The following is a 14,729-nucleotide window of genomic DNA, read 5'->3' on the forward strand; positions in this document are numbered from 1 at the left end:
GAATGAAAATACAGCAGCTTGAATGGATCACCTTACATACCCCACCACGATCTGCTAAGATCACGTCTAAAACCATACGATTTTGTAACGTCATAAGTCTATCCGCCTGGAGTTCTGTGGTGATATTACCAAGGGCACTGGCAGTAATATTAGCTGTCGATTCTACCACTCGAGTCAACTGTCTCAGGTTCCTACTATTAACCATAGGCCCCCAAAACGGGAGGAAACCCTTGAAAAAGTCTCCTGCCTCTTGACCGGCAGTATCCTCTTCGCTAATTACGCCTCTCACAACTCTAGTCTTGTGATAATCTGCATCTACGGTAAACGTCGGAGGCAACAAATTTGCAATGAAGCATGAGCCCATAAAGTCAGCGGGCAACCATGCATATGCACGATCATGGCAGATAAAGTATGTACCCTTGGCCGCCAGAAACACAGGGGACGAGACCATCGGCAAAATGTAATTTTCAGTGCAAGCACTCTCTCCAAGTCGGGCTTTCGATCTTCGGCCACGACCCATTAGACAAAAATTGCCAATGTGGGGTACGACCCATATCGGAGGTGAGCTTTTAAGCTGCTTTTCACTAGTGAACACACTATACTCGCCTCTACTCAGGACCCTATAGGCTTGTACCTCTTCTTCGGGAATAAGCGAGGGATCATAGATATCACTATCTAAATCCTCTATTGCTATAGACAAAGATTTTTGATACGAGGTAGGACCAGAGTAGGGAGAGCGTGGTTCTCGAATGGGGTGGAAACCTAGTGCGCTTCGAAACATTGTTTGAAATGCCCGAGCGGACCCTTGGGAACTGTACGGTAACACCAGATACGGAATTCCCTTATCCGTAGTATGTGGCATCAACCCACACACCCAACAATTAGTAGTGTTAACCACTAACTGATGCTGGTGAAGGAGCTGAATAAAGGAATTATTGCGGAATTCTGCACGTCTAGCCTGCTCGTGTTCAGGTAAGACATGAAAAGAATGAGGAGAAGCAGTGGAGGTAAGTTTAGGATCAGGGGTAGGAGTAGGTACAACAGGGGGTAAGAAGTAAGATATCATGTAATACACCCCACCCGCCAATAATGCAGAAACAGTCAAAAATAATACAAATACTTGAAATATAAAACATTTCGTACGACTAAGTTGCTGCAGCTTGAATCTTCGAGCTTGAGCTTCTTCCAAGTCCATCAACTTCGAAAATGCCATTCCCTACGACCGTCCGCAACGTTTCTTGACACACTTCGTTCTGTGTAGCAATAGTCAATCCCTAGGAGTTCCCAGGAACCGACGGTCTTTAACCTAGCGTCAAGACCTACTAACCAGAAGGAAGTACGCGCGCGGCCCTACGGCCTTTTTAATATATATATATATGCAAAAAAATGTTTCTCAGCTGTGGAAGCAAAAAGGTATAAGGAACGAAGCTCAATAAATATATACAAAAATAATCACAATAATACAAATGTTCAAACTGATCACGGAAAACGGGATTAGAGCAGTTGTCAAAAAGCAAAAGCAGGATCTTTTATTAGTCTTTAGTGCTAGATCGCAAAACGTATCGGGTTTTCCCAGGACGTGTCTGCTCGTCAAACAAAGGATCTGTTGGAGAGACGACGCCCTGCTGATCAGTTGAATGTTCGGTTCTTGAGTCTTTAGATGACAATTGTTCATCAGAGTTTTTCTGCTGCGCTGAGGATCCTCCAACAGGCTGTGCGTCGCTAAAAGGTACAAACGCCGGCAATCCTTCGGTTTCAGTTGATGCAATGCCTCTCCTCACCCACGGGTCTGCCGGCAAAGGGATAGGGACCTTTTTGGTGTGGGTGGCGTGCACCCAGTTTTTCCGTCCCTCAAGACGAACAGCAGTCCTCGTGGCAAGGAGAACCTGGTAAGGTCCAGTAAACCTCGGGTCCAAGTTGTTCTTGCGCGAAAAGTTCTGCGTCACCACCCAATCTCCGGGCTGGAGCTGGTGGCCTGGACCCTCTGTCTGCGTCGGCAGTGCGTCGTGAACCTGTTGGTGAATTAACCTCAGTTTAGCAGTCAAGTCATGAAGATAATCGACCAGCATTGGATACTCAAGATCACAGAAAATACCTGGCCTAGGAACCCCCCAGACATTCGCAGGACGGCCGAACACTATTTCATAGGGGCTAAGCCCTACTCGGGAGTGTACAGTCGCCCTAGTTGACAGTAATGCTAAAGGTAAAGCATCAGGCCACGAAAGACCAGTCGTAGCCTGAATCTTTGCTAGTTTCAGTTTAAGGGTGCCGTTATACCCTTCAACCAAACCAGCTGACTGGGGATGATTGGCGCTGTGGAATTTCTGATTAATTCCAAGGCCCTTACACACACTCTTCATCACACTTCCCACAAACTCACTTCCGTTATCTGACCACACGACTCTAGGCATTCCGTACCGAGGAAAGTATTCCTTCAGTAGGATTTTCGCAGTAGACAAAGCAGTATTGTCTTTGAGAGGATAGGCCTCGATCCATCGGGAGACTGCGCAAACCACTACTAAAACGTATTTTAGGTTATTGCATCGCTCCATATGGATGAAGTCCAATTGAATCACCTCAAAGGGACATGAAGGAGGAGCAAAACTGCCAGGAGGAGTTGGGGTTCCTTTGCCAGGATTGTACATCATACACACCATACAATTTTTCACCAGACGTTCAGCACATTTCGTAATACCATCATTCTTCCACACAGGGGACAGGAGTTTACAAATACCTTTCGCGCTAATATGTGCTAACCCATGCGCCATTGTCACAACGGCCAGCACATATGCATAAGGCAACAACCATCTTTTCTGATCCGACAAATCAATCCAACAACCACTCGCATCCAACTTTCCCGTGCTTTCTTTCCACTTCGTCTTTTCAGTCTCGGTGGCCTCATTCTGAATTTCTTTCACACTCTCAATAGTGTCTTCACACATGCTCGATTCTGTAGGCCACCTAACCGAACTCGTCACATACATTCGAGTGCTAAGGTTCCGGGCAGTCTCCTTAGCAATCTCATCCGCAAATGCATTACCACGACCAACATCATCCGTCACCTTACGATGCGCACTACATTTAACAATCGCTACCTGCTTAGGCAACGTCAACGCATCCAAAAGATCATTCACAAGCTGGCCATGCTGAATCTTCGTACCATGCGACGTCAAGAAACCTCTCTCTCTCCACAATCGTCCAAAACTATGTGCAACACCAAACGCGTATTGGCTATCGGTAAACACATTCACACGTTTCCCTTTCGCTAACACACACGCTCTGGTAAGAGCGATCAGTTCTGCAGCTTGGGCAGAATTCTGATTCAACCTTGCGGTCTCAACAACAGTATTCAACGTTACGACAGCATAAGCAGTAGTCACATCGCCATTCGGCAACTTAAAACATGACCCATCCACGTACAGTGTACCATCCGGATCTTCTAATGGAGTGTTTTTAAGGTCCACTCGACCTTTTGTTTCTTCTTCTGTCCTCAAGTAACAATCATGTTCTGCTACTTCATCTGACTCTGCGCTTATTGGTAACAAAGTTGCCGGGTTCAGAACATTACAACGTTTTATTTGAATGTGGCTTGCCAACAGCGTCAACTCGTACCCAGACAACCTCGCGCTCGTCAAGTGCTGAGTTTTCGTACTATTCAAAAGAGTATCGACTGCATGCGGAACCATCACCGTAAGCATATTATCCATGACCAGACCTGCTGATTGTCGGATGGAGACCGCAGCTGCCGCAGTTGCTCTCAAACAACTCGGCAACGCTCTAGCTACTGGGTCCAAGGTCGAGGAAAAATATGCACATGGGCGCTGTTTACCACCAAAAGGTTGCGTTAAGACACTCAAAGCACAACCTTCCCTCTCGTGAACATATAATGTAAACGGCTTGCTATAGTCGGGAGTACCCAACACAGGAGCCGAACACAATGAATCACGCAGTTCAGAAAAACTTTTCTGACATTCTTCCGTCCATGGTAAAGGAGTTGAAACATCCTTGCACGTAAGAGCCACTAATGGTTTCACTAGCAATGAAAAATTAGGAATCCATTGCCTGCAGTACGACGTGATACCTAGAAAGGCACGCACATCTCTTTGGGTTGTTGGCACAGCCATTCGCGCAATCGCTGCAATTCTCTCTGGGGTCAACCTCCTTCCCTCCTTTGACAATAAGTGACCTAGATAGGTTACTTCTTGACAACAATATTGGAGTTTAGAAGGGGACACCTTATGATTCAACTCACAGAGATGTTGCAGCAACGACACCGTAGCAATTTTGCAAATGTCCTGAGTATCAGCAGCCACCAATAAGTCATCGACGTATTGGATTAAGGCCGCACCAGCCGGCAACCTAAACGCATCTAGTTGACCCTTCAAGGCCTGACTGTAAATCGATGGACTTTCACAGTAGCCCTGAGGAGCGCGTTTAAACCGGAAGCTGCGTCCACCGAGAGAGAAACCGAAAAGGTCTCTACTCTCCTCGGCAATCGGGATGCTGAAAAACGCATTTTTCAAATCAATCACCGAAAACCACGATGCAGAAGCTGGAATCAGAGTCAGTAGCGCCGTGATGTCAGGCACAACAGGGAATTGAGGAACCACAATTTTATTCACCTCCCGTAAATCAATAACAAAACGATAAACGGGCGGCTTCGAAGGATCAGTACGTTTAAGAATGGGCAGTACAGGGCTGTTGCACACGTTTCCCCGAGTCTCTTCAATAACGTCTTTCTCGATCAGATCATAAATGATCGCTAACAGTGCTCGTTCACCATCAAGAGAGATACGATACTGGGGAATACGTGGCAATCGCACATTGGATTTCAACTGAACAACATAAGGGGAGATGTCAAGCAGGCCCACATCATTGGGACCTGTTGCCCACAAAGACGCAGGAAGAGAACTCAATTCCGGTGGAAGCTTATCGAGAGACAAATACATAGGAGAGACAACCCTCTCTCCTAACGTAAGCTTTACACCCGCAGGAGAACAATACAAAGTTGCATACAAACGTTTAAGCAAATCCAGGCCCAAAAGATTTTCACCACAGCTAGTAGTCAAAATCAACGGAGCTTCTAGCTCACGAGGCCCGATTGTAAGGGGCAAAGGGCACGAAACTGGATTGCTAACGGGGGCGCCAGAGAATCCAACGGAAACATTTGTTAAGCCAGACAAAGGTGCGCCAGGGAGTTTCGAATGCATAATGGAACTTTTCGCTGCACCAGTGTCCAACAGAAAAGGCTCAACGACGCCCGATGTAGCAACTGCGACGTAAGGCCCTCTCTGATCAACCGGAACTGATACCACCCCCTCTCCTTGTCTATGGCTGTCCTAGTAATTACTGTCGTCAGTTCCCTGATCGACGTAATAATCATCTACATTGTACTGCGCAGATCGTCCTTGCGATGATCCACGTTGATCAAAACAATTATTAGAATTAGAGGAGGTGTCAGAACGATCATTCTGAGCACCACGACCCCTACCACGTGATACCTGATGTGAACCACCGCGACCTCCTTTAGATGAATTACTACTATTGCGATCATTCAAAACAGGACAATTGAATTTAATGTGTCCCTCCTGTCTACAATAAGCACACTGATTGTACCCTAACGATGATCTTTGGAAAGAGGAGTCATTACGAGATTGTAATCGGTTCGATTGCGGCTGTGATCTATTTTGTTGGGATGCATTCTGATTCGAACGTGGAGGATACGCCTGCTGTAGCAACACTTTAGTTTTAAGCTCTTTCGTCTTTTTATCAGCGCGGTCGTTCTCTTCTTTCTCTCTGTTCTCATAATATTGTGCCGTGGCCAGTATCTGAGCTGAAGTAGAAACGGCCCACGCACTCTCTGAATTCTTTAATTTATTGCTCAAATCGGGCAATAAATTAGAAACAAATTTATCCACGAACAACCTTTGACCACCCTCAGTGCTCATATCCTGACCACTATGATCAATGAAAGCCTCCTCAAACCTCGTAAAGAAGTCGGAGACACTCTCATCCTTCTTTTGTTTACAAGCTGATAATTTGTCCCAATTTACCCTCATAGCTGGCATAAGAGTTTTCATTAACGTTATTATTCTTTGAGGGAGAGCAGCGATCAACTGGTCGGGTTTAGCACCACCAGTCTGTCCGGCATCTGCCGCTACAATGGCAGCCCAAGCACCACCTAATTCATTCGGATGGTTTTCCTGACGAATCTTAGCCCATACCGGTTGCGGTACGACATTGCCGAACAACATATCGATATCGGCAAGATTCATTACCGTAGCATCTACGAGCTGCGATAATTCCTTGTAATACCCTGTAGGATTTTTGCGAGGGTCGGGCAAAGATTGCTTCACCTGTAACACTTCTGAGCGTTTCCATGGGAGATGTATCCATACTCTCTGGAAATGCCCCAGTGTCGGAGGAGCAGCATTAGGATTAGGCGGCATCCAAACCGGTGGAACTTCTCGCATAGGAAATTGACCAGACTCATCTGGCAGTCTTTCGACATCCTCAACAAACAAGGCTTGGGGTATAGGAGTGGGACGGAAAGAAAGCAACCGCTCAACAGCACGTCGAACATTGGTATCCACTATCAGTCCGTTCGAGAACTGAAGCTGAAGATCAGACAGGGCGGTCAGCACCTCGTCAGGTGCATCGGCCGATATCTGATCGCGTAGGACCTTACACATTTCCTCGAACACAAACCTTTGAGTTGGTATATTGAATTGACAAAATGTGTCAAGCACAACACGTGGTGGATTTCAAAGAGGATGCATCATCCAACCCATCGCCATATTATATAGCGAAGCGCGTTCTCTGTTACCAGGAAGCTGACTACGTCTTTGAGGACCATCGGAACCAGCGGACCCATAAACAGGTCCGAGCGAATGAAAGAAACTAGCTGCAAGAGGAGAATTACGAGAACGAGTAGAGGGGGAAGTATAGGACACAGGACTAACAAGCGAAGGAGTAGAAACAGTAGCGACAGCAGGAGTTAACAAAACAGGAGCAGTAGCGGGAGCAGGAGTATGTGGAAGCGGAGGAGCAGTAGGGATAGCAGTAGGCAAAGGAGCAGGAATAGTCGGAAGAGCGGGTGCAGGTTGAGGAACAGGCACAGGAAGAATAGGCGGAGGAATAGGTGCAGCAGGAACCACGGGAGCTGCGGTACCCTGCACATACGGAGGTGGCGACTTCATAAGATAAGACATTAAAGGATCCTCAACTGACTCTTCCTTCTTTTCCGACTCCGTAGGCAAAGCGGGATAACATTTATCCACGGTCATACGCTGTAGTCTATCAAACACTTCCTTATCCTTAACCTCCTTATCACGCTGAAACTGCTCTGCTTTCTTTACAATGGTAGCAACATTATCTCGCTGATTTCGTTTAGTCTGTCTGATTTCTTTCTGACGGGCTTCTTTACGCCACAACCGAAAGGCATCAAACATGGCCGGCCTTGACTTTTTCGCAAATAATTTAGCCTCTAGGTTATCTAAAATCGGGGTTTCAAAGCTACCATGAGGTGGCCAACGAAGGTCACCGTCCTTCTTCGTATATTTAATCCAGTATTTATTAAAAGTAATCGGGCCTAGCCCATGTTTACTGTACAGTTCATAAGTCGGAGTTCCAACCGGAGGTATCGGACACGAGTCCTCCAGTCGGGAATCCATACCACAAGGTCTGAAACAACTAAACAAAGTACTGCGACCAGGCATCTTGCACACTAGCCGAGTTTCACAAACTTCAAGGGTTACGGGATTTACCAAGTCCCAGCAAAGAACAAAACCCTCGGTTTTTGGCGGCTGCAGTCGTCAAACAACACAACAAAATACGCTAGCAAAGTGTCATCGACAAAAACACTCTCACAGCGTCAACAACAAAAACACTCGCTAAAGTGTCAACAACCAAGGACTCTGGGAGCGACCCACAAATACTTAACTAAAAGATCGATGGCGTCACCAGGAAGGCCCGTCAATCGTCTCGCTCTACCAAGGTCTACGCCAGGCGCCAAAACAGGTCTACAGTCAGGGCAGCAGTCCGTCGCAGCCGTCAGGAGGCGGGAATCTTCGCGGGAAAAGTCTTCGGGCCACTTATTTCGACAACAGGATCGATGAAGCGGGGTGCACCTTCCCTCGGAGATTTCACACGAAGTTCCTCACGATCGTCGGGCTTGGACCGGTACCACTGATGCAGCCCCACGTTGGGCGCCAACTGAAGGACTGGGTTATTTAGAACCCAGCGGTGCCAGGGCACAACACCTGAAACCTTCGTGGGCAACCTGCTCCGGCGTACTAATCACAGAGACACGGGACACTTCCTTCGGCGTCAAAGATTCAAGGTTTATTTACTGCAGGGAACACAGAAGTCACGACAAGCAACACACGTGCAACTTGGGGAGACTGCTTCAAATTGGTTCTGTGAATCGCTCCTTTTATACACAATTTCCCCATAGAGTTACATTGAACACAAAAGTTTATGACCCGGTTCCCACAATCATCCCCCAGAGGGGTCGCTTTGGTCACTTTGATACACATAAGGCCCGGAACATAAGTGCGGAAACATTTGGTGGTTCCCAACTGTAAAAACCCATCTTCCCAACATTAGTGCATTCCAATCGGTAATAAACAGATCGAAATAGGAACAAGAACAGGTGTAGAGGAAGACGGAGACAGTGGGGAAATCGGAAAGGGTGTAAAAGGGAGGTATCGAGAAACACGAGATACAGGCATCAAAGGGACGTGCCTAATGAGATGCACGGCTAAGACAATAAACCGACACGGCGAGATGAGCCTCGAGCGGGGCCATCTGCCTTACAGTATCATCCCCCTCGTCATAAAGACACTTACAAAGGACATGTGTCTTCCGCAAATATCTTGGGAGTCCCAGGGTCGCGAAGCGGACATCGTCCGTTCGCTGGCTACTAGAGGGCAAGAGACAAAATGGATGCCGTATCTAAGATGGAACCCGTGGGTACAGATAGGAATGCCCACGTAACAAACGAACGGTTTAGGTTAGCACAGCGAAACTGCGCACACTTACTAAACTCGTCATTTGCGGTTCATAGATACCAGACTCGACCATATTCGTACGAGTCGAAAACACCACTTACAATTGTCACGGAACCTCAGAGGTCAGGTGCCAGGCAGCTAGCTAACGACCTTTGTTATGAATTCACGCATGTGAGCATTTCGGTTGCTCACTTAGCACCTCATGGCGCTATTTCACTTGTTTCCTTGCGAGGTCAGTTGAGGAAACTTAGCACTTGCTTAGGTTCATCAGGCCAGTGCATTCTTGGGTTGCAGTTCTGGAATGCATACATTGCACCAGTTTAACCAAGCCTATATTATCAAAGCGGTCAGGGAGAGCAAAGGGTAGTTTATCAGTTTTTTGTTTTACACAAGATAACGCAGACACGTGCAGTCTGATATCTAAATTTCACTGTGCAGGAGCAACAATCATGCTTATGCAAGGCAAAGTGGGTGTACCCTAATTTGCATGGAAATATGACGACATCGACATACAAATAAAGGGACACATATGGCTATACACCTGCACTATGCTACTGACACCCAAACCTATTGCCTCTCTGAAGAATTGTCCCACCTGCAGAAAAAGCAGCAGTGTTCACTGTCATGTGACTTTTCCAGTTTATGCACTACCGACAGGTAGCAAATGTGCATGCAATATCACATTTTTAGCACTCATGCACACATTCCCAATCTGTTCTTGGCACACCCAACCTCTTGAGAGTGTGCACCAGAGGGAACATGAGCCATACACCTCCATTTCAATACTGCAGCTGTAGATGTTATTTTCTAGGGTATGTTAAAGTATAGCTGATGGACTGAACAGGTATCCACAGTATCCTTGGAACCCCAGAACTATCTGTTAAATTTAAAAGCAAAGTCTATTGATTTGCCTTACATCACTCAGTTTGATAATATAGCAGAGAAAGAATCAGAACCATCTCTCCCCCATTCCTATTTGATAACTTGATACCTAACTAACTCTGCTAAAAATATGTCCAGATGCAATCAATTTAGATGTGAAGACATGATGGTTTATCTCTCTCTGACAGCTCACAAAGAGGAGGTGATAATCAAAGCCAAGGAGTACATGAGCCAGCTGGTGGAGCAGGCCTCGCTGCATTTCTTTGTCACCGCCCGGGTCAACGAGACTAAGAAGATCCTAGCCATACAGAAAAGCTTGGCGCTGATGATCCCTGAGCTGCGCATCCAGGTCAGTGTTGCAATATTGCAGTATTATACCTCTAATTGTACTTTGTTTTCTTTTGTAACCTGCACACTTGTCACTTTTTCCTCCTGTAATGCACTGTTTGCTACCTCATGTATTTTGTTTGCTCACAATTGTCACTTTTACCTCATGTAACTTAACGTCTGCTTTTGTAATTTGTTCACTTGTAATTTTCTCCTGTAATTTGTTCCTATTGTGAAGCGCTCTGATGCCTTCGGGTAAAGTCTGTGCTATATAAAAACGCATAAATAAATAATGAATCAGAGAAGGATCCAGAGGTTTAAAGCGATCGCCTGTGATGTTATTGTGGAGAGTGGAGAATGCTGTGGAGCAGAGTAGACTAGGATGGGCATACCACAAACTAACCTGCTCTGCCCCAGCCCCATGAGTCACAGGGTCCACCAGGGAAGTTTAGACTGGCATGTCTCCCCTAAAGTGTGCCTTTTGGTCTTCACAGGCATGCAGAGCCATGCCACTAATGATACATCAGAAGGGTTCCCAAGACCCCAAGCAGCTCTCCCCTGACATGCTTCACACAGCAGTTTATCAGCGATTAGACATCTAACCACATATGCACTGCTGTGGTGTTTCCAATTGTCCTTGGGTTGCACCATGTCTTCTTCTTGGCTGGTCCACTCCTGTGTTTTTTCTAATTATCCTTATGTTCTGTCTTCTCCCCTCCGTGGTTGACACAATATAGCGACTGCCGTGATGATAAATGCCTTTCTTCCTGTTGGGGCACCACTGCTGATCTTGGATGCCACCAGACCATGTACTTCATATCTGCATGCCCAGATATAAGAAGAGCACATTTGATATGGACGTGCAAATGATACTTTATCCTTCACATATCTTTCTGCTCCATGCCATACTGAAGCAGAGGTACAAGTTCACAATGGCAAGGTGGGAATACATATCAGAGTTTTCCAACGTAGACCACTTGGAAAGCAAGACTCTACCAACCAGAGTATCTGCTTACTTGCACATCCTGGAAGAGCCAGGAGCATGGAAAGTGTTTGCTAAACATGTATACAATACATTATAATGCAATACAAAGCTCACTCTTAACACATATCCTAATTTATAACATGCAGTGGCCAACGAGCTCCAATGAAGCACCTACATCCTGGCACCGAAAGTGCATGTGTACACACTAATTTTACATTCATAGGGATTTCTAAGTACCTGTTCCACCATTGGCAGTTGACCAAAGCTTTCACATTGCACCTATATCCTGATCTGTAGAACCAGGGGTGTAACACAGGACCCTGCAGCCCCTGCGGCACAGCAGGTCTCCAACCCTCCAAGGTGCCCCCTGCACTTTAAGGAGCCCCCCAGTCGAAGGTCCTTGAGTATCTGTGAAATATATTTAACTTAGTGGGGCCCCCATCACATTCTTCAGGGGTCCCCATCACATTCTACAGGGGGCCTCATCATTGTGTGTTACACCACTGTGCTGAACGCATTGATATCCGAATACTGCCACATTTACAGTACTCCTGCAGAGCAGCCCTGTCCCGACTTACATCATGTGCTGGAATATGAGAATCTCGAGCACTCATAGCAAATCTGACTCAGCACCTTTCACTAAGGATCTGAAGCAAATCACTCATTCACCTAAAATGGCTCAGGGCTTCTCATGAGATCTACTTACACTGGAGCTTCACAGCTTCAAATCAGGGCAAGAATAGGTCACCTTCTTTTCCTTTCGAGGTTGATAACATGAGTACCAGCTAGTAACAACAATAGTTGTAAGTACCTCAAGGCAATTCGTTTTGACTGAGCTGTATAAATGCTATGTATTTGTTCTGCCTACTCCAAACACTTGTATAGCCCTCTGTATATACTGTATTTAATCTAATCATTCATTCCCGGTTCCTGTATAAAAAGAGTTTACTGCATTCTAGCAACACTTTGTCACGGTGTTGAGTTTGGCACATGCCACATAATGAGTGTAACATGCAGGTTATAAGCTGCAGTCCACCTGAGACGAATCAAGCCTCTCCTGAAGTGATCTGCATGTAACATGTAGCTCAGTGGTCCCAGTAACAGGAGGGGGAAGTTGAGCGTATATGTGAGAAAAAGAGGCATCAAGGTTATTTTTATTTAATCCCGAGAGTGTTTCCTACAGCATGACAATAATTCCAAAGAGCTGAACATATATATGCATGTGTGTGTGTGTGCGTGTGTGTGTGTGCGCGCATGCGTGTATATAATATTCACTGAAAAAACAAAGGTTAAAGTAACGTTATAGTGAGGTGAAATGTTTAGTAACAAAGTAACAAATTAAACTCTAGAAAACACAGTAAGTCATAGATATAGTTATCTTAAGTAACTATGACTCATGCCCTGAGGTAACTATAAAGCGCACCCCCACCATGCACAGTCTTCTGATCAATAATTTAATTGCAAATGTTACAGTTACATTATCAATGATGTCATAGAAGATGTCATGAGAGATGTAATATGTGGGGTAATTAGCAAAGCATGGCAATGCCCGTGTACATGCAGCTCTTGCTCCTCTTCATCACAAGGAATCAGAACAATGGGCACCCTTCTGTTGTTAGAGTCAGTGCTCAGATGGGCGGGTGCATATCCAGCATGGGACTAGGTTTGTGTACAGGTTGTACTGCTCCAAATAGTCCAGGAGTGTGCTGTTAGTGTGGATTTTTTATCCTGGAGGTGGACAGCGGGCTCAGTAAAGTAGACGGCTTCTCACCTGGCGCCTCCAGAAACAGTCACACAGTGAGCTAATCAAGTAGGCTCGTAGCACAGAGAGCTGACCAGCCCCTCCAAGGGATTACTGAGCTGTGAAGCTTACGGCGACCAGGGACACAGGCCATCGCCTTGTGTAGCAGGAGGGACAGCATTAGGATGAGGTTGTTGCACTGCAGCAGCAGGTACAGAGGCACTATGTCTGCAGACGCAAGAGAACAGGTGGAGAGTCAGGGATGCTTTTCGGCTTTTAACAGCAGGCGCAGGAACCATAAAAGAACTCTGGGTTTGACAAAAGAACAGAAGCTCGAGATTACTTCTTGGAGCAGTTTCGATGCTAAAGTGACAGCATCAGCTCAGGCACATGGGTAGGATTCAATACATCCAGAGACCATGCACATTAGAACTAAAAAAAAAACGTAGAACAACATTGAGGACTCTGAATGAAATCTATTTCTTCATGGACAAAGGGCTACCATGGAGGTCGGTGGGGAATAGGGTTGTCTGGACACATTTTTTCCATATTGATGGCTTGGTAAGTGGCATTGGAATGACAGTAGTGTTGGGCAGTAGAAGAGAAATAGGGAGCAAACAAATTGGTGCCGGCAGCAAGCATCAAACCATCCCGATTGACACGGTTAATATCAGACTTAATTTGGGAGTAGAACTCTGGGAGCGACTACTCCTCCCTTCTTGTCCAGTCAAGCTCCATTGGGGGTAATTCTTTTGCAATTCTTTTTCAGCCGCCATACGTTCTTTGCTGGTTGGCAGCACATTCTTGTAATCAATGAGATCCTCTATTGTGGACAAAGGGGCTCATCAATCTGTGATAAATAGAGAGGGAGACCCGAGAGAGAAACTTCAGACTTGGGACAGAAAGCAGCCTTTTTAGCAGTTAGATCAAGAAAAGATTTAGCACACTTCTTCCTGAGTGGATTGATGTGCACCATTTTTGATAACAGCAACTTTAGAAGGTACTTGAAAAGCATCATGAAAACTCATGAAACTCATTTTAACTGCAGAACATGAAGTGTTGAGGAACCTTGCTGCATCCAGAGAAGCCCATGATCATGGCTACCCGAAGAAGAATCAGTGAAAATGGTTACAATCTAATGTGCAATTAGGATTCAAGTGAAAGCTACCTGTTCAACTCCTTGAGTAGAATATACATGCAGTAAACATCGACTCTAAAGTACTTTGTGTACGGCAACCAAAATTCCTTTCTCATTACTGACGCTTAACCTATCAACATAATATACATGATCACAATTGATTAAAGTTAATAACATCATTGTACCATACATATAGTTCCGTGAATTTATGGAATTACCGAGTCCATATGTCCCAAAATACTAGATGGCTATTGGGAGTACGAATGTTAGAAAATGTTACTATTAGGTCGCAGTAGGGACGAATTACAACCTTTTCGTTCCCATATGTTATTATGCACTTGTACGAAACCTAAATGTTTTTTATAGACGATGCATAATTGGAATATTTTACTGAAATATGATTGTAAATATTCAAAGACCTGTTGACATATGCGACTATTATGTTTACTCCATTCAAATATGTCTGCCACTTGTTTGATTGTACACATGGGTGTGTTTTAAACCTCACGTATTTAAGATGGCGTCTGAAGTAATTTGGCGAGCGTGAGCAAGCCATAATGGCGAAACGCGTCTTTTTTTTCACCTGTCGAATAAATTATCACTTGCAGTACAATCCGGGTGTCCGAGTACTATCCTTACGTGGTG

At 45.5% G+C, this 14,729-nt stretch overlaps 1 protein-coding gene across 1 annotated transcript in view; it reads left to right on the plus strand.

The window, feature by feature from the left end:
- Window positions 1-14,729, plus strand: part of F13A1 (coagulation factor XIII A chain) — a 518,463-nt gene that overhangs the window by 464,311 nt on the left and 39,423 nt on the right. The window contains exon 13 of the mRNA XM_086965028.1: window positions 10,082-10,242. Coding sequence (XP_086821154.1) covers window positions 10,082-10,242 — 161 coding nt within the window. The remainder of the gene's footprint in view (window positions 1-10,081; window positions 10,243-14,729) is intronic.

Source organism: Lissotriton vulgaris, chromosome 4_1, assembly GCF_964263255.1.
Source record: "Lissotriton vulgaris chromosome 4_1, aLisVul1.2, whole genome shotgun sequence".
In the NCBI taxonomy this organism is placed as follows: Eukaryota; Metazoa; Chordata; class Amphibia; order Caudata; family Salamandridae; genus Lissotriton; species Lissotriton vulgaris.